The sequence below is a fragment of the Octopus bimaculoides genome, chromosome 1, assembly GCF_046866305.1.
Source record: "Octopus bimaculoides isolate indiv1 chromosome 1, ASM4686630v1, whole genome shotgun sequence".
NCBI lineage: Eukaryota > Metazoa > Mollusca > Cephalopoda > Octopoda > Octopodidae > Octopus > Octopus bimaculoides.
The window spans coordinates 25140168-25161900 of NC_142928.1; the positions used below are offsets into that span (position 1 = coordinate 25140168).

A 21733-nucleotide genomic window follows, 5' to 3' on the forward strand; every position below is an offset into this window, starting at 1 on the left:
GAGAAGAAAGAAAGGAAGAGAGAAAGAAAGAACAGAAAGCATGGTAATAGCAATCCTAGCAGACATTGTTAGTATGTAGACCACCAAAACGCTATACCAAATATTGATTTCACTCTTCAGCGTTGGCATGAGGACAAGTGCACGAAAGGAGAGCAATATTTTCAAGATAATAGACATTGGTATATTACAGGTATCTCGTTTTAATATTTTTCATGGTTGAATTCAAAAATAGAAAAGCTATAAATTATAGGATTAAAAAAATTTTTTTTAAATGGTAAAGTTAGCTTTGTTTGTCGCACCTACTCATAAGGGCCAGTTTCCCAGGTTCATGGTGTATTAAATTCTACACTCGAACAAGATGCCAGTCCATCACAGGGTTACTCATTTTTCCCAGCTGAGTGAACTGGAGCAACATGAAATGAAGTGTTTTGCTCAAGAACACAATGTGCTACCCAGTTTAGGAATTGAAACCACAATCTTATGATCATGAGTCCAACATTCTTAACCACTAAGCCAAGCACCTCAACTATAAACATTAAGAAGTAAATCATCATCATCATCGTCGTTTAACGTCCGCTTTCCATGCTAGCATGGGTTGGACGATTTGACTGAGGACTGGTGAAACCGGATGGCTACACCAGGCTCCAATCTGATTTGGCAGAGTTTCTATGGCTGGATGCCCTTCCTAATGCCAACCACTCAAAGAGTGTAGTGGGTGCTTTTACGTGCCACCCGCACGAAGGCCAGTCAAGCGGTACTGGCAACGGCCACGCTTAAGATGGTGTATTTTATGTACCACCCGCACAAGTGCCAGTCCAGGGGCACTGGCAACGATCTTGCTCGAAAATCCTACGAAGGCCAGTCAGGCGGTAGAAATATAGGTAAAGAGTTAATCCATTTGTTACTAACGATTAAACTGATACCAGTCGATTAAATTGATACCACTATTCAACTAGTACTTAATTTATTGACCCTGAAAGGATGAAAGGCAAAGTCGACCTCGATGGAATTTGAACTCAGAACGTAAAAACAGACGAAATACTGCTAAGTATTTTGCCCAGCATGCTCACACTTCTGCCAGCTCGCTACCTTATTTCTACAGAAATATTCTAACAAAAACGGCTGGAATGACTATGATAATAATCTATATTTCATAAAGAGCTAGTAGGTAGGAAAATTAAAAGAAAACGGTACGGCACAACTTAGTGCGGTTCAAAATTGTATTCATATATTGGGTTAAAAAACCTTTTGAATAGGATAAGTCAAAAAAGGGCTGCCTATGCACCTAGAAAGATGGAGAATGTCATGTCAAATCTGTTTAGATTTCAACTCATCACTAGTTGTGTGGGTATGGCGCCTGCAACATAACAATGTGGTTTTAAGTTCTATATTAGATTAGGGTGGTGAGCTGGCAGAATCGTTAGCATGCTGGGTGAAATGCTTAGCAGTATTTCGTCTGCCGTTACGTTTTGAGTTCAAATTTTGCCGAGGTCGACTTTGCCTTTCGTCCTTTCGAGGTCGATTAAAAAAGTACCAGTTATGCACAGGGGTCGATGTAATCGACTTAATCCCTTTGTCTGTCCTTGTTTGTCCCCTCTATGTTTAGCCCCCAGTTGGCAAGAAAGAAATATATATTACATCAGAGCACCTCGGGCAAGTTGCCTCCCACTGTAGCTTGGGCTGGTTAATCAATGCCTTATAAGTGAAACTAGTAGATGGACACTGTATGTGAACTTTTAACAGTCTAAGTATAACACCATTTATCATTTGAAAGGTGTAAAGTCACATTAAATCAATCCCAGAGGGGTTCTATAGCTGATTTTCGTGGAATCAGAAGTAAATTTAATAGTATATATTCTGAATGCAGAACCTATTAATGTAATAATAGTTTCAAATTTTGACACAGGGCAAGCAGTTACTCAATTAAATTGATGCTAGTACTTGACAGGCACTTTATTACTGACCCTGAAAGGCAAAGCTGACTTTAGTAGTATTTGAACTCAGAACATTAAGTGCCAAAGGAAATACCAGAGAGCATTTTCATCAAACACAATGATTCTTATAACTTATCACCTTATTACTGTCATAATGTAACTTGTGAAGATGTGTAATTTTGTAGTTAGGTTGGAGGTTCAATTCCTGGCTTCAGTGATGTTGCTCAAGTCAACTCAGATATAATAGTACTCATTACACCTAAGTAGGCTATAATGAGTACCACGAGCCAGGTACTAGTGAAAACCTCTCTCTCCTGGATGTTCCACTAAATCAAACCCTCTCATCTTAAATCAAGAATGAAGGAGTCTAAATCTGATTACAACACCTAAACCAAGTTACATAAGTATGGTACATCCTACCAAGTCACACATGCATGCAAATGACAGCCATATCACAATGAATACACCAGTTCTCATCCAATCATCGAAGTTAAGCAGCATCTTGTCCAGTTTAGTACATAGATGGGTAACCACTGATAGAAACTTCAGTGCTGTAAGCATTTCTTTCTCACAGTAATAATGATTTAACTTAATCTATAGGCGTAGGAGTGGCTGTGTGGTAAGTAGCTTGCTTACCAACCACATGGTTCCGGGTTCAGTCTCACTGCGTGGCATCTTGGGCAAGTGTCTTCTACTATAGCCTCGGGCCGACCAAAGCCTTGTGAGTGGATTGGTAGATGGAACCTGAAAGAAGCCCGTCGTATATATGTATATGTATATATGTGTATTTGTGTGTCTGTGTTTGCCCCCCCCCCCCCCAACATCGTTTGACAACCGATGCTGGTGTGTTTATGTCCCCATAACTTAGCGGTTCGGCAAAAGAGACTGATAGAATAAGTACTAGGCTTACAAGGAATAAGTCCTGGGGTCGATTTGCTCGACTAAAGGCGGTGCTCCAGCATGACCGCAGTCAAATGACTGAAACAAGTAAAAGAGTAAAAGAGTAATGTTCTTTTATTTCATTGAGTTATTTCCACTATCCTAATGTAGCATAACAAATAAAGGTATCCTCCTTAAGTCTTGCAGGGTTTTTAAAAATGGGTTTGTTAGTTCTGGTATTAATAGGGTTAAGTAGTTGGATAAAATCTTACTCTGAAGAGGAAACCAGCTATTGCAGGTAACATTCCTACATGAGTTCATATCTGTTCTGGACAAATAAGTTAACTGAGACAATATAGATTAGGGAGTTTTGTATTTTACATTATAGAAACACTACATACCCACAGTAGATTTGAACTCATGATCTACGAGAAGGTAATGTAGTCATATTTATCTATTCAACTGCCTTGTCTCTGCAATGATATATCTATAGCAGTTGCGATAGTGGTGTGACAAAATATATCCATGCCTAATGTAATGTGGCTGGTGAAAGGCAAGGCATCTAGCTATACAAAAAAACAGGACATACACCATAGGATTGATGCTATTTTTTTTTTTTTATCTCTGTTGTGAAATGATGAAAGACAAGATAAACAGTGAAACACTTGAGCTAGAACAGATGAGTGAGATGATGAAAGACTGTGACAAGTGATGAAAGATCATGACAAATGATGAAAGACTGTAACATGATGAAATGCTGAGTTGGAATGGGCCAGCCTAGGAATGGGCCAGCCTAGCTCTGATGACTCTACACTGAAACAACAAAGGTAGTTTACTGCTGTCATATATTGATCAGGATAATGCACAAAATTGAATGACCTGCAAAGACTTACACTCAAGTAACTAAAAGAAGAGGGAAAAAAGGTCTGTAAGGAAATAAAAAGAATGAAAAACACAAGGAAAATGATTGACATTTGAAAGAAAACTTACTTTTATTTTTTGTGATTATTTCCAGGTAAACTTCTCCATTGATCCTGAAGCGGTTACTTAAGAAGACAACATGGACTTCACTGCCGTTGACAGTTTCATTGCTGAAACAACCGTGACCGTTTTCGGCCACTTCTGTGAAGGCTTTAATGAATGGTGAATCTTTGAAGACCGGTTTGATGTTACAGGCGCGATAATTTGCAGGCAAGTTGTCTAAATGAAGAGAAAGAAAGAGAGAGAGAGAATAAGACAAGGAAGTAGAAAGGGAGAAAGTAATTGAATTACAATTATATATGAAACATGTGATTATAGGCAGACAAAATAAGCAGGGATAATGAAATAGGATGCTGCAATTTAAGTATTGAATGTAGTATATTCACAGAGACTAGAGATCTGTTAGATTTGTAATGTCAACTTACACAAAAGGCAGAACCAAGAGAATTCAATGTCCAAGTATTGTTGATCTGGGGAATTATGTCTAACAGATGTAGTTCACGCGGTGAGGATCTGGCTATCAGCTAAGTTCAACAGGAAGAAAATACTCTTCCATTTATTTGGCTGGAAATGGTAAGCATTTTCTCTCTGCCTGGTGGCTACAGGCAAAGAGGACTGAAGATGGATACTTTTCTCTTTAGCCTACTCTTTATTTGACTTCTTTAGAAGAAGGTGAAGGGGAAGTAGATACCACAAATATATTTTATGAAAGGGGTTGGGAGTGGTGAAATTGGCCAGGCTAAATGGGCCTACATTAACTATACTAGTAAACAGGGCCATCTTGACAATTTACTTGGTTAGACAATGTTAAAAAAGGGTTTTGTCTGTTCAGGATAAATTCTACAGGAACTGTGAAAACCATCCAGCACACTTATTCAGTGCCCAGGCTAAACATGGAGGGGATAAACAAGGGCAGACAAAGGGATTAAGTCAATTACATCAACCCCAGTGCGTAACTGGTACTTAATTCATCGACCCCGAAAGGATGAAAGGCAAAGTCGCCCTCAGCGGAATTTGAACTCAGAACGTAACAGCAGATGAAATACCGCTAAGCATTACGACCATCATGTTAACGTTTCTGCCAGTTCGCCACCTTTATATATTTTATTGTCCTATATTTCTGTTGCAACTTATCTCTTTATTAGTGTGCCTTTATCGATCCCTGTTTTTACTTGATGTAAAACCCATTAAGGTTCCGTCTTCATAGTTTTCTTCTACACTTTGCCTTTGTTTTATCTCCAACGATTCAAGACCAAAAGGCCAATGAACAAATTATTAATATTATTATTAAGGCAGTGAACTAGCAAACTGATTAGGGAGGCAGAAAAATAACTTGTGTTATTTGTTCAGGTTCTTTACACTTTAAGTTCAAATCCCATCAAAATCAACTCTACCTTTCATACTTCAGGGGTTAATAAAGTAACTACTCAAGTACTGGGGTCAATGTAATTGACTAACAAACTCCTTGTAATGTGCCTAATTCAGAAACTTTAATTATCATTGAAAATTATTGCTGCTTTCGAACAAATATCTTGCTCAAAAACACCATTTTGAGTGTGGCTGTTGCCAGTACTGCCTGATTGGCCCTCGTGCCGGTGGCACGAAAAAGCACCCACTATACTCTCGGAGTTGTTGGCGTTAGGAAGGGCATCCAGCTGTAGAAACTCTGCCAAATCAGATTGGAGCCTGGTGCAGCCTTCTGGCATGCCAGTCCTCAGTCAAATCGTCCAACCCATGCTAGCATGGAAAGCGGACGTTAAACGATGAGGATGATGATGATGATGATGATGAAGTCCTGCTGAGGCTAACTTTGACTCGAGGCACAGGGCTCGAAATTCAAGGGGAGGGAGGGCAATCGATTAGATCAACCTCAGTATGCAACTGGTACTTAATTTAACAACTCTTGAAAGGATGAAAGACAAAGTTGACCTCGGCAGAATTTGAACTCAGAACATAACGGCAGACGAAATACCGCTAAGCATTTCGCCCGGCATGCTAACGTTTCTGCCAGCACACTGCCTAGTTACAGAGTCAATAATATAAGAAGAGTACTGGGGTTAATACAATCAGCTATACCCTTGCCCCAACAAACACATTTCTAGCCTTGAGCCTGTCCTGGAGACAATTACTATTTTAAGAAACCAGAGATCTCTGTTTTATTGTTTGACTGATGCAACTGAAAGCAAGAATTTCCTTTCAAGCTCACACTTGGTCCAGAGTCCTCATCAACTTCTTTTAATACCATTTGTTATTTTATGCGGTTGGAATGGGTGTATAAGATACCTGACGGAGATATTCTAATTATATTCCTCCAGCATGCTGCAGAAGCGATTACACAGCATCAACAGTTAAAATGAAATATCAACAGCATTTAGTTAACCGGTTTAGAAGGGTCTGCAAAGGTCCTTCCGTCAAACTCAGCAAAATTAGGCGAAGATTATTCAGCTCAAATAATAATAGTGTAGCAAAAACAGATAAAGCTGTTTAATTGGTAAACTGCATATTGTGTGTGTGTGTGTGTGTGTGAGAGAGAGAGAGAGAACCAAGGATAAGACAGAGAGGCAGACCAGAAGAAAAAGGTTCAGAATAAAGCAGTGGAGAGGAAGAAGAGAGACGTTGGAGGGAGAGGGGAGAAAATGCGTGCAAGAAAGTGAATGCTTTAAAGAGAGGAAATACTACAGAAGGAGGAAAATGTGTGCGTATCTTCTTTACAGGCCATAAGATATCCATGAGAAAAACACAGAACGATTTATGTGTATATGTGTGTGAGAGAGAGTGAGTGAATGGCAGAAAGAGAGAGAGGGGGAAAGAGAGAAAGAAAAGAAATGAAGAGAATCGGATGAAGGCAGTAATACAAAAGATAGGTAGATATGTACGTTCGTTTGTTTGTGTGTGTGAGTGTGCCCACGTCAGTTTGTATGCGTGTGCGCGCATCAGAGAGAGAAAGAAAGCGAGAGAACGATGGAGTGCATGAGAGAATTTTGGCTTGCGGCCGATATGTATGTGACTGAGCATCAGGGAGTGGAAATTTTAACGAAGAAAGTGATGGGTATAACACATAAACAAACAAACGAAGGGGAAAAAATGCCAGTAGGATGGCGAGATGGGAAAGAAAAACATAAAGAAAGAGGAAGTTCGGAAATATATGCAAACAGAACGAGTTTTCAAGCCCTAAAGCTGCATGTTCTCATCTCCCTTTGACATTACATGTACACTTTCATCCTCTCTTTCTGGTCATGAATGTGTGTATATGTGTGTGAGAGAGAGAGTGTGTGTGTACACACACGTAACACAAGATTAAGAGATAGATAGATAGATAGATAGATAGACAAACAAATATATATGTTGATAGATAGATAGATAGATAGATAGATAGACAAACAAATATATATGTTGATAGATAGATAGATAGATAGATAGATCTAGCTTTATACATCAGTTATCTGTACATATTGATCGATTAAATCTTTTTGTATTTAACTTAAACATTTTGCGAATCTCCACACATATCCATCTATCTCTAAATCTATTGATCGACATACATCCATCCAGATATCTGGCAATCCACCTCTCTCTGTATTAGCATTATCTTGATACCTATCTATCTATGCGTTGTCCTGCTAATTAATCTCTATGTATTTTATACTCCCTATCGGTCCACAACCACCAAAAGCCTGCCTATCTCATCAATCTATTTTATTTCCCCTTTTCACTACCTATATTTCTCTGTCTATTTATCATCCTATCTCTTCATCTGTCCCGTCCAGGATGGTGGGGAGGAATAAATAAAGAATGCAAAACAAGTGCATCTATCCGGAAGTAGGTCATTCTCCGCGCGTACGTGTTTCTACGTGAGAGCAAGCTTTTAAAGTATGTGCGCGTGTGTGTGTCAGATGGGAAAAGAAGGGAGCTACATGCACTATAGTAGTACAGAAAGTTCCTTTCGACAAACAGGACCCCTACGGCAGTACAGATTATTATAAAAGTAGTAGCAGCAAAGGCGATGGGAAATTGCGAACGATTTATAAATGCTAGGGAAAAAAAAACAAAAACAAAAAAGAAAATACAATGCGGCATAAGTAAAAATCACACTATGATGATGATGATGATGATGATGGTGGTGGTAGTGGTGGTGTGTGTGTGCACGAATAAAGAATTCAGGGATGTGTGTCTGTATGTATATGTACAAAATTATCCCAGTGTATAACGGGATCTCAGCTTCCTTTATGATAAAGCCTTGGGGTCGGTCGGCCAATATTATTATGAGTGAAATTTGGTAAACAAATTCGTTCTGGAGTCCACAGTGAGCGCGCGCGCGTGTGCATGTGTATTAGACGCTTACGCATTTTTTCTTTTATATTTGTAATCTGAAAAATCTGTTGAGATCTGAGAGATACCGAGACGATGTGACTAAAAACACTTGAAAGTGGTGCCCCTGTGTAACCGTAGATCAATGACAGCCTACACATAAACACACAAACATATATGTATGTATATATACGTACATACACGCATATATGTATATGCATACATACACAACACACACACATATATGTGTATGTATATACACATACACGCATATATATTTACATATACATACACACACGTATATATATATATATATATATATATATATATATATATATATATATATATATATATATCAAAAGACATACAAAAATAGATACAATCATACACACACATACGCACATATACATATATACATGTACGCATATATATACAAAGTATATATATATATATATACATACATACATATATATGTGTACTTTTTCAATGCTTACAAATAACATGGGAAAAATGAATAAATAAACAGTTACCAGGGTAGCAAAAATTCACACAAGTACCAAGGATGTAACAGCCAACTTATAAAGGTAGAAACTCCGGGTTTGGGTAAAATGTTTTTGAATAATATAGATAAATAAATAAATGGAGTTAAACGCAGGCGTTATTCAAATCTTTTTACTTCCGACATATGTTTCGAAGACAACATTGGTATTATTCCAGAAGGAATAAAATGGTGTAAAACAATGCAATCTTCTCATCAGGGAAAGAAAGAAACCAAACACATCAGTAAGACATTTTAACAGAATGTGATGACTGTGTATATGATGAAGGGAACGCTAGGCAAAAACATACACTCAGTTCCTATAAGTGATTTCTATCATTCTATAAAATTCGACCTTTGACTGTTTTCTTACATTTCACTTCCACTAAATATATCTACTTCCATGCCTTTAAGCTTTATTCTACTTCACCTATCGCTCTATATCTCTTTCCATTATTAGTTTTCTGCTAATTTCTTTCTTTCTCTTCCTTCTCTTTCTATAAACTACCTTTGACGTTATATCTACTAACGGTTTTTTTTAAAAAAACACTTGCTAGCGTTCCCTTCATCATATACGCAGTCATCACATCCTGTTAAAATGTCTTACTGATGTGTTTGGTTTCTTTCTTTCCCTGATAAGAAGATTGCATTGTTTTATACTATTTTATTCCTCCTGGAATAATACCAATGTTTCCTTCGAAACATATGTCGGAAGTAAAAGGATTTGAATAACAACTGCGTTTAACTCCATGGGACTATTTGTGACGCACATGGAATAGATTTCTTTGGGGTGAGGTGCCTGAACTCACTAGCCGATGAATTCGTAAGTGCCTTTCCTCTCGTTGGTTTTTGGTGTCGCATGGCCAAAAATTACCGTGAATTTTTTAGAGACACTTTCAAATTTATCAGAATATTGGGCTGAAGAGTCGGAATAGAGTAATTTCATACTCTTAACCGTGAAACGTCGTATCCAATTAACTAAAGGCAGGTTTGTTTTTGCTTTTCCCTCCGGTTTTTTGTTCTATGTGTGCCATAAATATCGCCATCCGTTTAGAGAAGAATTTGTAGTTTAGAATCAGTAGTTCTTTGACTGCTATTTCTAAATTTTCAGTATGTTGGAGAAGCAACTCAATGCTAATCCCTGTATATTTATGATGATAAATGGTTTTACCGATAAAGGTTTTTTCATACTGAACTACTTGGCAAAATTGTTAATTATTAATTCTATTACTAATTGACGATTCCCTGCCCTTATTCTTGTATACTATATATATATATATATATATATATATATATATACGTGCGCACAGATATACATGCATGCATGCACATATATTGTTAAGTCCCATATACTTCATAACGAGGTGTAAAAACTGAATCTAACATGCAATAAATAGTGTGTGTATGTGTGTGTGTATACACGTGCGCGTGATGTATACTAGCTTTGTTGATGGGAAGAACTTGTTATTTTTCTTTTTCATGCAAAAACTGAAGTAGGACGAGAGACATAAAAGACAGAAATATTGGTACAGTCAAGAGTTGGATCTGAAGCGAACTTAATCACTCAACCATTGATATGCTGTTTGTATACAAATATATATATATATATATATATATATATATATATATATATACGACGCACACACACACACGAAAACCGAAGAGAAATCAAGCATGATGAAATATTGGAACCGCAAGCACCAAGATATGAACCAGAATACATGCTTTCAACCAACCAACCCAACGGGTTTACATTCTTATCTTCTAACATGTCAATCTAAGGAGAGAATAGATCTTTATCTGTTGATCCCAATGTGACTGTACAACTCAATTTTTATAGTGTCATGGTAATGACCTTTGCAGAGCGAACATCTGGGTTGATTATACGGAGATCCTAAGGACGCCCAGAGGCCTTGCAGTCGTGATCCAAAAGAATACAGAGTAAAACTTTAGCCACCAGTTTGGCTCCCTGTCTACAACATCTTAATAATTTTAAAGAGGAGACTTTAATATACCCAAGACTTCGTGATATAAAGATAGCTCTGAAGAAGCTATTTCAACACACACACACACTTTACAAAATTTACAGTAATAATTCTTCTCTAGATATTTACTGTTCTGTTCGCCCACCAGGCTACTATAACCGCAACCTTCTATTCACAGTCATAGCATACCACTCACAAACCAATGGACAAAAACAAAAGTGACCACACATTCTTAAAAAAATGTTCCAGTCTAGTCATTTCAACCCGGTGTCGAAAGGACTAGTTCACAGAATTCTGCAACTCTACCTCAAAGAATTAACTGATATCACCGTGTGGTAAGAAGCTTACTTCCCAACCACATGGTTCCTGGTTCAGTCCTACTGGATGGAATCTTGGGCAAGTGTTTTCTCCTATAGTCTCGGATCGAGCAAAGCCTTGTGAGTGAATTTGCTAGACGGAAACTGAAAGAAGCCCGTCTCTCTCTCTCTCTCTCTATATATATATATATATATATATATATATATATATATATATATATAGATAGATATAGATATATTTATACACACATACATTTGACCACTTGCTCTAAGATCCCAGATGAACCAATATCTAGGCACGAAACTCAAAATAGGGCAGCAGTGTCGAACTCCCTCCTTCACCAAGTGCAATTTCCGCCTACTAAATTTCCCTCACAAGTAATTGGTGGATCTTTTTTAAAACGGGGGCCACATTTTTCATTAATGTTTTACGTAGTGTTTTTGGTACCGAAAGACTTTCAAACTTCGTATACTTATCTATTTTGTGTTATAGAACAGAAAAATATTTTTGTATTCGAATTTATTTCATGTAAAAAATTGTCTTATTTCGATAATTTCAACCAATCACTGACGTCCATTCAGCCGATATACATTAAGTGCCGACTACATAAACAAACGATTCTTCGTTTTATTTGCTTTTTTCATTTTTAATTTGCTTTAACCCTAACCCTAACTCTAACCCTAACCCTAACCCTAGGGTTAGGCTTAGGGTTAGAGTTAGGGTTAGGGTTAGGGTTAATTGTTTCAGAATCGTTTGTTTATGTAGTCGGCACTTAATGTATATCGGCTGAATGGACGTCAGTGATTGGTTGAAATTACAGAAATACGACAACTTTAACATGGAATAATTTATGGATTTCTTGTTTTTTTAAGAAGACTAAGAGAAAAAGATGTTTTATATGACACATTCTACCAGTGTTCCAAGTTTCAAAGTGTTTCGTTAATGAAAAATGTGGCCCCCGTTTTAAAAAAGATCCTAATTGGTTAATCCACGACTATAATCGAAGACAATTACCCAAGATGTCACGCAGTGAAACCAACTACCAAACAAAATGGTTGTGAAGCAAGCTTTTAAGTACAACAGTATACCTGCCGTGTGTGTGTACATGTATATACGAAAGCTAACAGGCCGAAACTTCGAAGTCACTGTGTTCCCTGTTCTCGTAAGTAAAGTATATATGTATTCTACAAAAGGTATGTGTAATTCCTCCGTTTAATATTCTTTTCTACTCTCGGCACAAGGCGCGAAATTTTGTGGGAGGGCAGAGCAGTCGATTAAATCGACCCAGTTCGCAACTGGTACTTAATTCACGAAAGGATGAAAGGCAAAATCGACCTCCTCCGTTTAATATTAAATTATTTCTATTATTATAAAGGCATAAAAACAATACATACGCAGACAGACAGACAGGCAGGTAGATACATAGATAAGATAGATAAGATTGGCTGTGTGGTAAGTAGCTTGCTTACCAGCCACATGGTTCCGGGTTCAGTCCCACTGCGTGGCACCTTGGGCAAGTGTCTTCTACTATAGCCTCGGGCCGATCAAAGCCTTGTGAGTGGATTTGGTAGACGGAAACTGAAAGAAGCCCATCGTATATACATATATGTGTGTGTGTGTGTGTGTGTGTGTGTGTGTGTGTGTGTTTGTGTATCTGTGATTGTCCCCCTAGCATTGCTTGACAATCGATGCTGGTGTGTTTACGTCCTCGTAACTTAGCGGTTCGGCAAAAGAGACCGATAATATAAATACAAGGCTTACAAAGAATAAGTCCTGGGGTCGATTTGCTCGACTAAAGGCGGTGCTCCAGCATGGCCGCAGTCAAATGACTGAAACAAGTAAAAGAGTAATTATGTCCTGACCTGGTATGAGATCTACGATTTGTTTTCGTTCTATATACAAATACACACACACACACACACACACACACATAAATATATATATATATATATATATATATATATATATATATATAGCACATGCACACACATAAATACACACACATACACAAATGCCCCATTTTCATTTGAATATGAAAAGAGAAAACATTAAGGAAAAAAAAAATAAACAAAGGAAATTAAAAATCACACACACATACACACACACATATATATATATACACTTACTCACATATTCAGGAAAAAAAAAGAAAGAAAGAAAGAAAATCAGGGAAGCATTTGAGTGCATTCACGGTATGTCCTAGTTTCTGATATAGCTAACCTAGTTTCTGGTGAGAGTTTCACTGGCTGTGTATAAATAATGAGGTGTGGGGAGGGGGAAGTGTAAGAGGGAGAGAGAGGATGCAGTGGTAAGAAATATGCGAGTAAGCGATGGGGGTGGTAGTAAGAGATGGTGCAAGCAACTGAGGGAGGCGGTGAGAGAGAGTGGGGAGAGTAAGACTTACAAAGTTAAGGGATGGTGTGAGGGCAAGAGAAAGATTAAAGTAGGAGATGGGTCGAAATAGAGAGGGAAAGAGAGAGAGAGAGCATAAGAAAGAAAGAAGGAAAAGAGTAAGGGTTGTGTGAGGACGAGAGAAAGATTAAAGTAAGAGAAGGGGAGAGAGAGGAGGAGGAGGGAGAGAATTGTGAAGCGATTGGCCAAGGGAGAGAGGAGTGAGAGTGTGGGTGTTGGTTAAAGCAGCGAGAGTAAGAGAGGGGGGATGAGTGGTATGGGGGGAGCGGTGATAGTGGTAGGGAAGAGGTGAGTTGTCAGCAAAGTTCAGAGGAATACAATTAACTGTTTCGTGCAGTTTCAATTGCATGCAAAGAAGAGAGGCAGAGAGAACGCTGGTAAAAAGTGGGGAATTTCCAAACTGAATGCAAGGTCATTCATTCGTAAAACAAACGAAGACAGATAAAGACATGCATAGAATACATATGTATGGGGGGGGGAGCTTAAGGAGAATGACTCAGTTGTGTCAATGGCATAAATATGTAGATGTTTTTGTTTTGTTTTTTGTTTTTTTCATTCTTTTATTTTCTTACTTGAGTTAGTCACTAAACTGCGGCCGTGCTGGGTTGGATGGGGAACACTACATCGGGGAGTTAAGTACAAGAAGCATGGGCAACCTTTTCGAGAAGCGGGCCATACAAGATATGGGTCATCATTAGATGGCTGCAATATTAAAAACGTTCAAAGCAATTTTTCGTTAACCGTGCCCTTCAGAAAGTTTTCCCCATGACTAGTTTAGTCGATGAACAATCGACCCTAGAACTTTTTCTGTTTTTACCTTTTATAAAAACCTGGTCCTTCAGTCTATCAGTTTGCTATTGCGGAACCGTAAATTGACTGAGGACTTCAATAGACAAACGCCAGTTGCCAAATAGTGGAGGGACAAACACAAAACTACAGGTGTGCGCGAGCGAACACACACACAAACACACACGTATACGCACACACAGAGTTTCTATCAACTGAATTCAGGCTCAGATCAACTTGGGTCAATAGAAGAATTTGCCCAAGATGCAGCGCAGTGAAACATAACCCGAAACCGCGAGGTAGCGAAGCAAACTTCTTATTTGCGCAACCATGCGTGCAACATAATTAAAACACATGAAATGAGTTGATAGAAAAATCTACATGAAAAGAAAAAAAAAAAATAATGAGTGATCCATTCAAGGCATTATACCAACAACAAAAGAACTTCACAGCTCAACTTTTAACTATCTCCCCTTTTGGAGTCACTGACAATTTTGTTAAGTTTCTCCAACTGAAGGAAAATTTCAATTTATCGAGACTTTGCTTTGTTTCTTTCACCATGTCATTCATCATCTCTGAACCACAGCAACAAAATTAGTTGAACAAGGTGTAACGCTTACAAAAGAAAGGATTACTCAATATATGCAGTTTAATATTTGGAAGTATTCAGTTTTCGCTCAATACAATCATTCATTCGGGTGACAACCGAAAAATAGGACATGTGGGCGAAAGATTTAGCTGCTTTCTAACAGGTCAAACTAATATAATATATCTGCGTAATATGAGAAACACAGAAGAGCCATCATGGCTATAGGTTGGTCTAGTGTGAGTTTAGGATATTTTAGAATTGAACCTGTGCCATTCAATCGGGTAGCTCCTGCATTTGATGTTGATGAATTGAATCAGTCAAGTGCTTTTCCAGCTATAACAGCCCTTCCTATTCCCCTTTCTTGTGCCATGCTTCCAACCATTGGCCTCAGTCACGGCGCCATGGATGTTTTGTTGTTTTTTTTTTCTCTCAGGGAAGAAAATAAGTGTAGTAGCTTTCTGTTACTATCTGCCTGATTATTCATAGTTTATTATCTGTCCGATTATTTATAAGTTTTTTGATCGCCTGAACGTATTTGTGAGGTATAGAGCCTACTTAACTTTTAAGCAGGGGGACTGCTTCATATCACAACGGGGCATTTCCATAGAACAGCAGGCAAGGGGCATACCTGTGTGACAAACACATCTAAGGACTACCTCTCCTTCGATTTATATTTGCTTTAACTACAAGATCAGTACTACAACCCAGTGCCAGAGAGGACCTGGAAGCAGTGATGGTGGCTAATAGAACTCTAGGGCTGGAGCCTTCCTACTGGTTACGATTCTATATTGTCCAGAACAACGTTGTAGCATACAGAAACGAAAACCTGATTCTCTTATCGTGAAGAAAATAAAGACCACAACATCTAATCGACTAAAGACGTTAATACCGAATCGATTACATGCAATTATTACACAAAATATGGGTTTATGCATTTTGTATTATGTAAATATGTTTTGTTTTCCCTCCCTCTTCATACATTATTCAGTTATTCATATACCATATAGTGTGTCTTATATCTTCATTGGCAATTTTCCATGCTTGCATATATTAAAATTAAATAAACCCATCTGATGCATAGTAACTTCGATAATTACCTTAATTTTTCTTTTCTTTTCTTTTTTTTTTTTTTTTGCTTTGCCTACATATACAAAATATATTTATTCATTTAAATGATGTACGGTGTTCCATATAGTTAATTATCATTGTTGGCTTTGTGTCATGTTTACATCCATTGAATACGTTAATGCTTATTTCAGTGTGTGTGTATGTGTAGCTTGTTCCTATAATTGCACTGTTCAGCAGTTCGTACAACTGAACAACTAATGTTGGATATGAACAGAGTTATTACAAAGTGTGTATATTTCTGGATGACAGAACAAGCGATTAAGTAATATCAGAACTGTAAAGCTAATCATGGGAAACGAAACTACAATTACATAATTACTTATGACTTGTTTCTCATCTTAATTATTTCATTTTTTATTTTATTATCACTATTATTTTTTTTTTCAACTCAAAAATACCTCCATAAATAAGCCTAAAACTAATCCTAATCGACATGGTCTGAACTCATTACTGCCGCTTGCCCTGAAGAAAAAAGAAGCCAAATTTCCTTCAAATCATAGCATATTATCTTAAAAAGGAAGGGCACATTGGACAACGTGGTCTGATTCTCTATCGATTGATTATGACGAGTGTTTCAGTTGAACTGATGAACGTAACAGCAGCTCGTGAAATTAACGTGCAAGGGGCTGAGCATTCCAGAGAGACACAGATACCCCCAAGGAGATTCAGCGCGACACCGAATATGACAGAGCTGGCTTTGGATCTATTTTAAAACGGGGACCACATTTTTCATTAATGTTTTACGTAGTGTTTTTGGTACGGAAAGACTTTCAAACTTCGTATACTTATCTATTTTGTGTTATAGAACAGAAAAATATTTTTGTATTCGAATTTATTTCATGTAAAAAATTGTCTTATTTCGATAATTTCAACCAATCACTGACAAGTATTCAGTTGTTTATATTTACTCCTTTGGCTGATTAAGCGATGTAAAGCGTATTTAATCTCCATACCTTCGTTTTATTTGCTTCTTTCATTTTAAATTTGCTTTAACCCTAACCCTAACCCTAGGGTTAGGCTTAGGGTTAGGGTTAATTGTTTCAGAATCGTTTGTTTATGTAGTCGGCACTTAATGTATATAGGCTGAATGGACGTCAGTGATTGGTTGAAATTTCAGAAATACGACAACTTTCACATGGAATAACTTATGGATTTCTTTTTTTTTAAAGAAGACTAAGAGAAAAAGATGTTTTATATGACACATTCTACCAGTGTTCCAAGTTTCAAAGTGTTTCGTTAATGAAAAATGTGGCCCCCGTTTTAAAAAAGATCCCTGGCTTTTAAATTAGCAGCTGAGTAGACTGGAGCAATGTGAAATAAAGTGTCTTGCTGAAGGACAACACACCGCCGCGAATCGAACTTACGACCTTACGATTGTGAGCCGAATACTCTAGCTACTAAGCCACGTGCCTTCATGTAGGACAATGTAACCGCAAGAATAAAAATGACGAAGTTGTTACAGCTGGAAGATCTTATAGGTTTGCTCTATCAAGACCGAGCAGCAGCTAAATAATAATAATAATAATAATAATAATAATAATAATAATATAGAAAGGATTGAGGTAACTCCTCCTGAAGATATAGAGTCAAAATTAAAAGAAGAGTGCCATTTGTTATCTGGTGAACGATATTTCGACATCTCGTGTGTCTTCAACTGGTTCAAAAAATAAATTTGTCAATCTACTTCATTTTGGTTAATATAGAAAGGATTGAGGTAACTCCTCCTGAAGATATAGAGTCAAAATTAAAAGAAGAGTGCCATCTGTTATCTGGTGAACGATATTTCGATTTTGCGCGTAAAATTCTCAAAATATAGTGTCAAGATTGCGTTCTTATCCCAAAGGCAAAGATTGATTAGGAAACTTCTGATTAGATCACAGAATTCAAGCGAGCCAATGAGGGAACCGCTATGAGGTTGTTCGACTCGCACATACTACAAAAAAATAATAAATCGCAACCGAATCTCCCTCAATTCCATTAGAGTCGCCTTCGGTTTAATAACAACACTTGATCCAATGCCGCTTCCAAATTCAGAAATGGTTTCATTTCCACTGCGTGGCACCTTGGGCAAGTGTCTTCTACTATAGCCTCGGGCCGACCAAAGCCTTGTGAGTGGATTTGGTAGACGGAAACTGAAAGAAGCCTGTCGTGTATATATATATATATATATATATATATATATATATATATATATATATATATATATATATATATATATATATATGTGTGTGTTTGTGTGTATGTGTGTCTGTGTTTGTCCCCCCAACATCGCTTGACAACCGATGGTGGTGTGTTTACGTCCCCGTAACTTAGCGGTTCGGCAAAAAGAGACCGATAGAATAAGTACTAGGCATCCAAAGAATAAGTCCTGGGGTCGACTTACTCGACTAAAGGCGGTGCTCCAGCATGGCCACAGTCAAATGACTAAAACAAGTAAAAGAGTAAAAAGAGCTCTTGATTTGAACCAGAAAGCTGTGTAGCCATCGTTACACTCCGTTCGTCTAGGACAGGGGTTTTCAAACTTTTTGACTTGCGGACCTCTTTATATTTCAGGCTTTACCTTAGGGACCCCCCTTATAAACGCTTATGAAATTTAAACATAAATATTTGCTTAAAATAACATATATTTTTACATTTATTTATTTAACAGTATTTAACAAATAGGTTTATTGTCAATTAAAAGATTTCGATTGAAAAACATATATAAAATCAAATTGCCCATAAAATGTATTTGCTGTCCACAATCCCCCTGTCTTGTCCTTGCGGACCCCCTGTGGTCCGCGGGCCACAGTTTGAAAACCCCTGGTCTAGGAACACAAACTCTCTGTAACATCCTTTCCGACTTACAGTTTAACCCCCCACCCTACTGGCAAGCCAAAAGTTCAGTGTTCTAAATTCACATGCTGCGTTTGTAAACATAACGTTAACAGTGCTTATACATCCCACCCACGACGGCGTCGAGGAAGTAAATTGATGCATGGCTCGCCTAACCTAAGCTATGACCCTAATACAGGGGCCATCCTCGATCGACCTTAAAGCGGGAGAGACAAACAACGGCTAGATAGAGTAGGGATATAGGAAACACAACGAAATGTAGGTCACGAGAATAAAATTAAGGGAATGGTGAATATAAATGAAAATTACTCCACAACAGAACGTAACCCAATACGCTGACCCTTTCATTCACATGTCACGTCTTGGTAGGGGACAACGGATTGATTGAGTAGCCCTTAATTCTCGAGGCCTATCTGGCAGCAGCTTTGTTGGTTTGCGAGACAGCAAGAAATTAAATAAATATAGATTGGAGTTGACACAAAAGCTAGTATAGGCGAGGGGAGTGGGTAAGGATATATAAAAAAAGGACCAAAATAAATGAATAAATAAATAAAATACGGAAAGGAAGGATTTGTAATAGGCGAAAGGGGAAAAGAAGGTAAGATAAGTTTACTGAAAGAAACCGCTTAACTAAATGTATATGTATTCCCCCTACGTTTCTGAACGTCATGAGACCCCTGGTGTAAAGAGATACCACAAATGGAAATGTGAGCGAATAATAGAATTTGAATTAAGCAGCTAGCCATTTTTTAACAATGTCAAAAAAAAAGGAACAATCTCATTCATACACTAAATCTGGTCTGAAAAAGGAAAAAAAAAAAAAAGACAGGATGATCGCGGTTGGAGCTTATTTGTTCATAGGTTTATTCAGTTAGTGTAGAGGCGCAATGGCCCAGTGGTTAGGGCAGCGGACTCGCGGCCATAGGGTCACGGTTTCGATTCCCAGACCGGGCGTTGTGAGTGTTTATTGAGCGAAAACACCTAAAAGCTGCACGAGGCTCCGGCAGAGGATGGTGGCAAACCCTGCTGTACTCTTTCACCACAACTTCCTGTTGTGCTTGTAATTCAAAGGGTCAGCCTTGTCACGCTGAATATCCCCGAGAACTCCGTTAAGGTACACGTGTCTGTGGAGTTCTCAGGCTGTTCCGCTGATCGGATCAACTAGAACCCTCGACGTCGTTAGCGACGGAGTGCCAACAACATATTCAGTTAGTGCTGACCTGAAGCTCAACAATAAGACTGTAAACCTCAACTCGGCCCAAACTATAAATATGTCGACGTTCTTTTTGTTTTTGTTTCCAAACTAGCACGTCAATATATAAATTTCTTATTTATGATGGATGGTAAGGTAAGATTTTTGTGGAGAATTGGCTGCTATTTCTAACATGTTTAAGTGATCACACAGAAACCACTGCATTAACTTTACTGTTGCCCACTCATACCACTATTAGAAACATTGGGCCCCCATGAATGCTCGAGAATGACATATTACATTGAGGAAATTGTGGAAAGACTTCTTTTCCCCCACCCCCATTTCCTCCCAATTTTTCCCCCCCCAAAAAACTTCGTTTTTGGATATGGAGATTCCGGAAAATTACCAAATACCGGCATTTTGAAATTTGCCCCCCCCCCGAACTAATTTCTTCATTTTTTTTTTTTTTTTTACCTTTTCCTTAACCCTAACATCCTAAAACCCTAATTTTAACTACAAAAATTTTTGGAATTTTTTTTTCAGAATCATAATCTCCGTATTTTACCGCATATCATGAAAAAAAAAAAAAAAAAAAAAATTCTGAAAAAAAGTTTTAAAATGAAGAAATTAGGGGAGGGAGTTATATTTCAAAATGCCGATTTTTGCCAATTTTTATGCAGATTCGTATTCTCCGTAGCCGAAAACGGGGGTCTATGTAGAAAAAAAAAATAATAATAAAATAAAAAGTGGGATTTGGGTGGTGAGTACAAAGGAAGTCTTGCCGAAATTGTTTTATTTTGAGTGGGTGGGAGGGAGAATCAAATCATAAGTTAACAGTGATTTTATTGTAGAAAGATATCAACCACAATAAACATCAGTTTAAAGCAGAAAATTAAAAAAAAGAAAGCCAAGGGTTGGACACGAAACACGTATTTACCACTGACCAAGCGATTTGTAATTTAATACCGACTAGAAAAAGGTGACGATGCAGTTTGAGTTGTCACATAGCTCCTCCTCCTCCCTCTCTCGCTCACTCTTTCTTTCGTCTTAAACTGTTCTAACAGTAATTAGTTAATATGACATTCTAGTCACGTCAACAGAACGATAACAGCAACATTGTCGAAGATAGCATATGTGTTATAATATACGTATTTTTGTTATTTTAACAGTTACGAGTATCTCAGATAGACGCATCTAGTTCGCTGTTGTTTCCTTACAGTCACAGTTTTACCCCTATATACGGGAAAATAAAGCGTAGTCTTTCTTGCATACAACACAATTTATTTCAATAATATCAACAGCTTCATATTAAGTTACCAACAGCATCTTTAAAAATCAAAATAAAGTAAGTATATCTTTTGTAAAACAGTGCGAACAGAGACGTGGAAACTCCAGGATTCTCCCTAGAATCGTGGAGTTTCCTCGCGTTAAGAATTGCAGTTCTTAATCGTAAGATTTAAAATTACGTTTAAAAACATTCAAAATAATTTTACATTGTTTATGAATATGTATATGAAAGTTTTTATTTAATATTTCCTTTCTGTAAGACTTCCGTTCATTAAAACTTTCATTATTGAATACATTTCCCTACATAAACTTGAATTTTTTCTTTAAAGCACGCCTTCAAATTTCTTGAGGATAACAAAAAATGAAGCAAATAAATTAAAAAAAGTTAAATCAAGTGTCCGTTGTATAAAACGAAGTGGTCTCGCTTAGAAGAATGAATGTAAAGGTAATTGTTTTGATTTCTCTACAGAAATTACGTTTTCCTAAACCACATTATGAGCGATGTCCTCCATAGAATAATCTGCATAAGCATAAAAATAAAAATTAAAAAAAAAAACGAGA

General features: G+C 37.5%; 1 protein-coding gene across 1 annotated transcript in view; it reads right to left on the reverse strand.

Annotated features, from left to right (window-relative positions):
* Nucleotides 1-2570: 2570 nt before the first annotated feature.
* The window catches only part of LOC149137505 (uncharacterized), a 93322-nt gene continuing 74159 nt past the window's right edge, over nt 2571-21733 (reverse strand). The window contains exon 2 of the mRNA XM_089349611.1: nt 2571-4013. Within this exon, the coding sequence (XP_089205737.1) occupies nt 3709-4013 (305 nt within the window). The 3' untranslated portion in view covers nt 2571-3708. The remainder of the gene's footprint in view (nt 4014-21733) is intronic.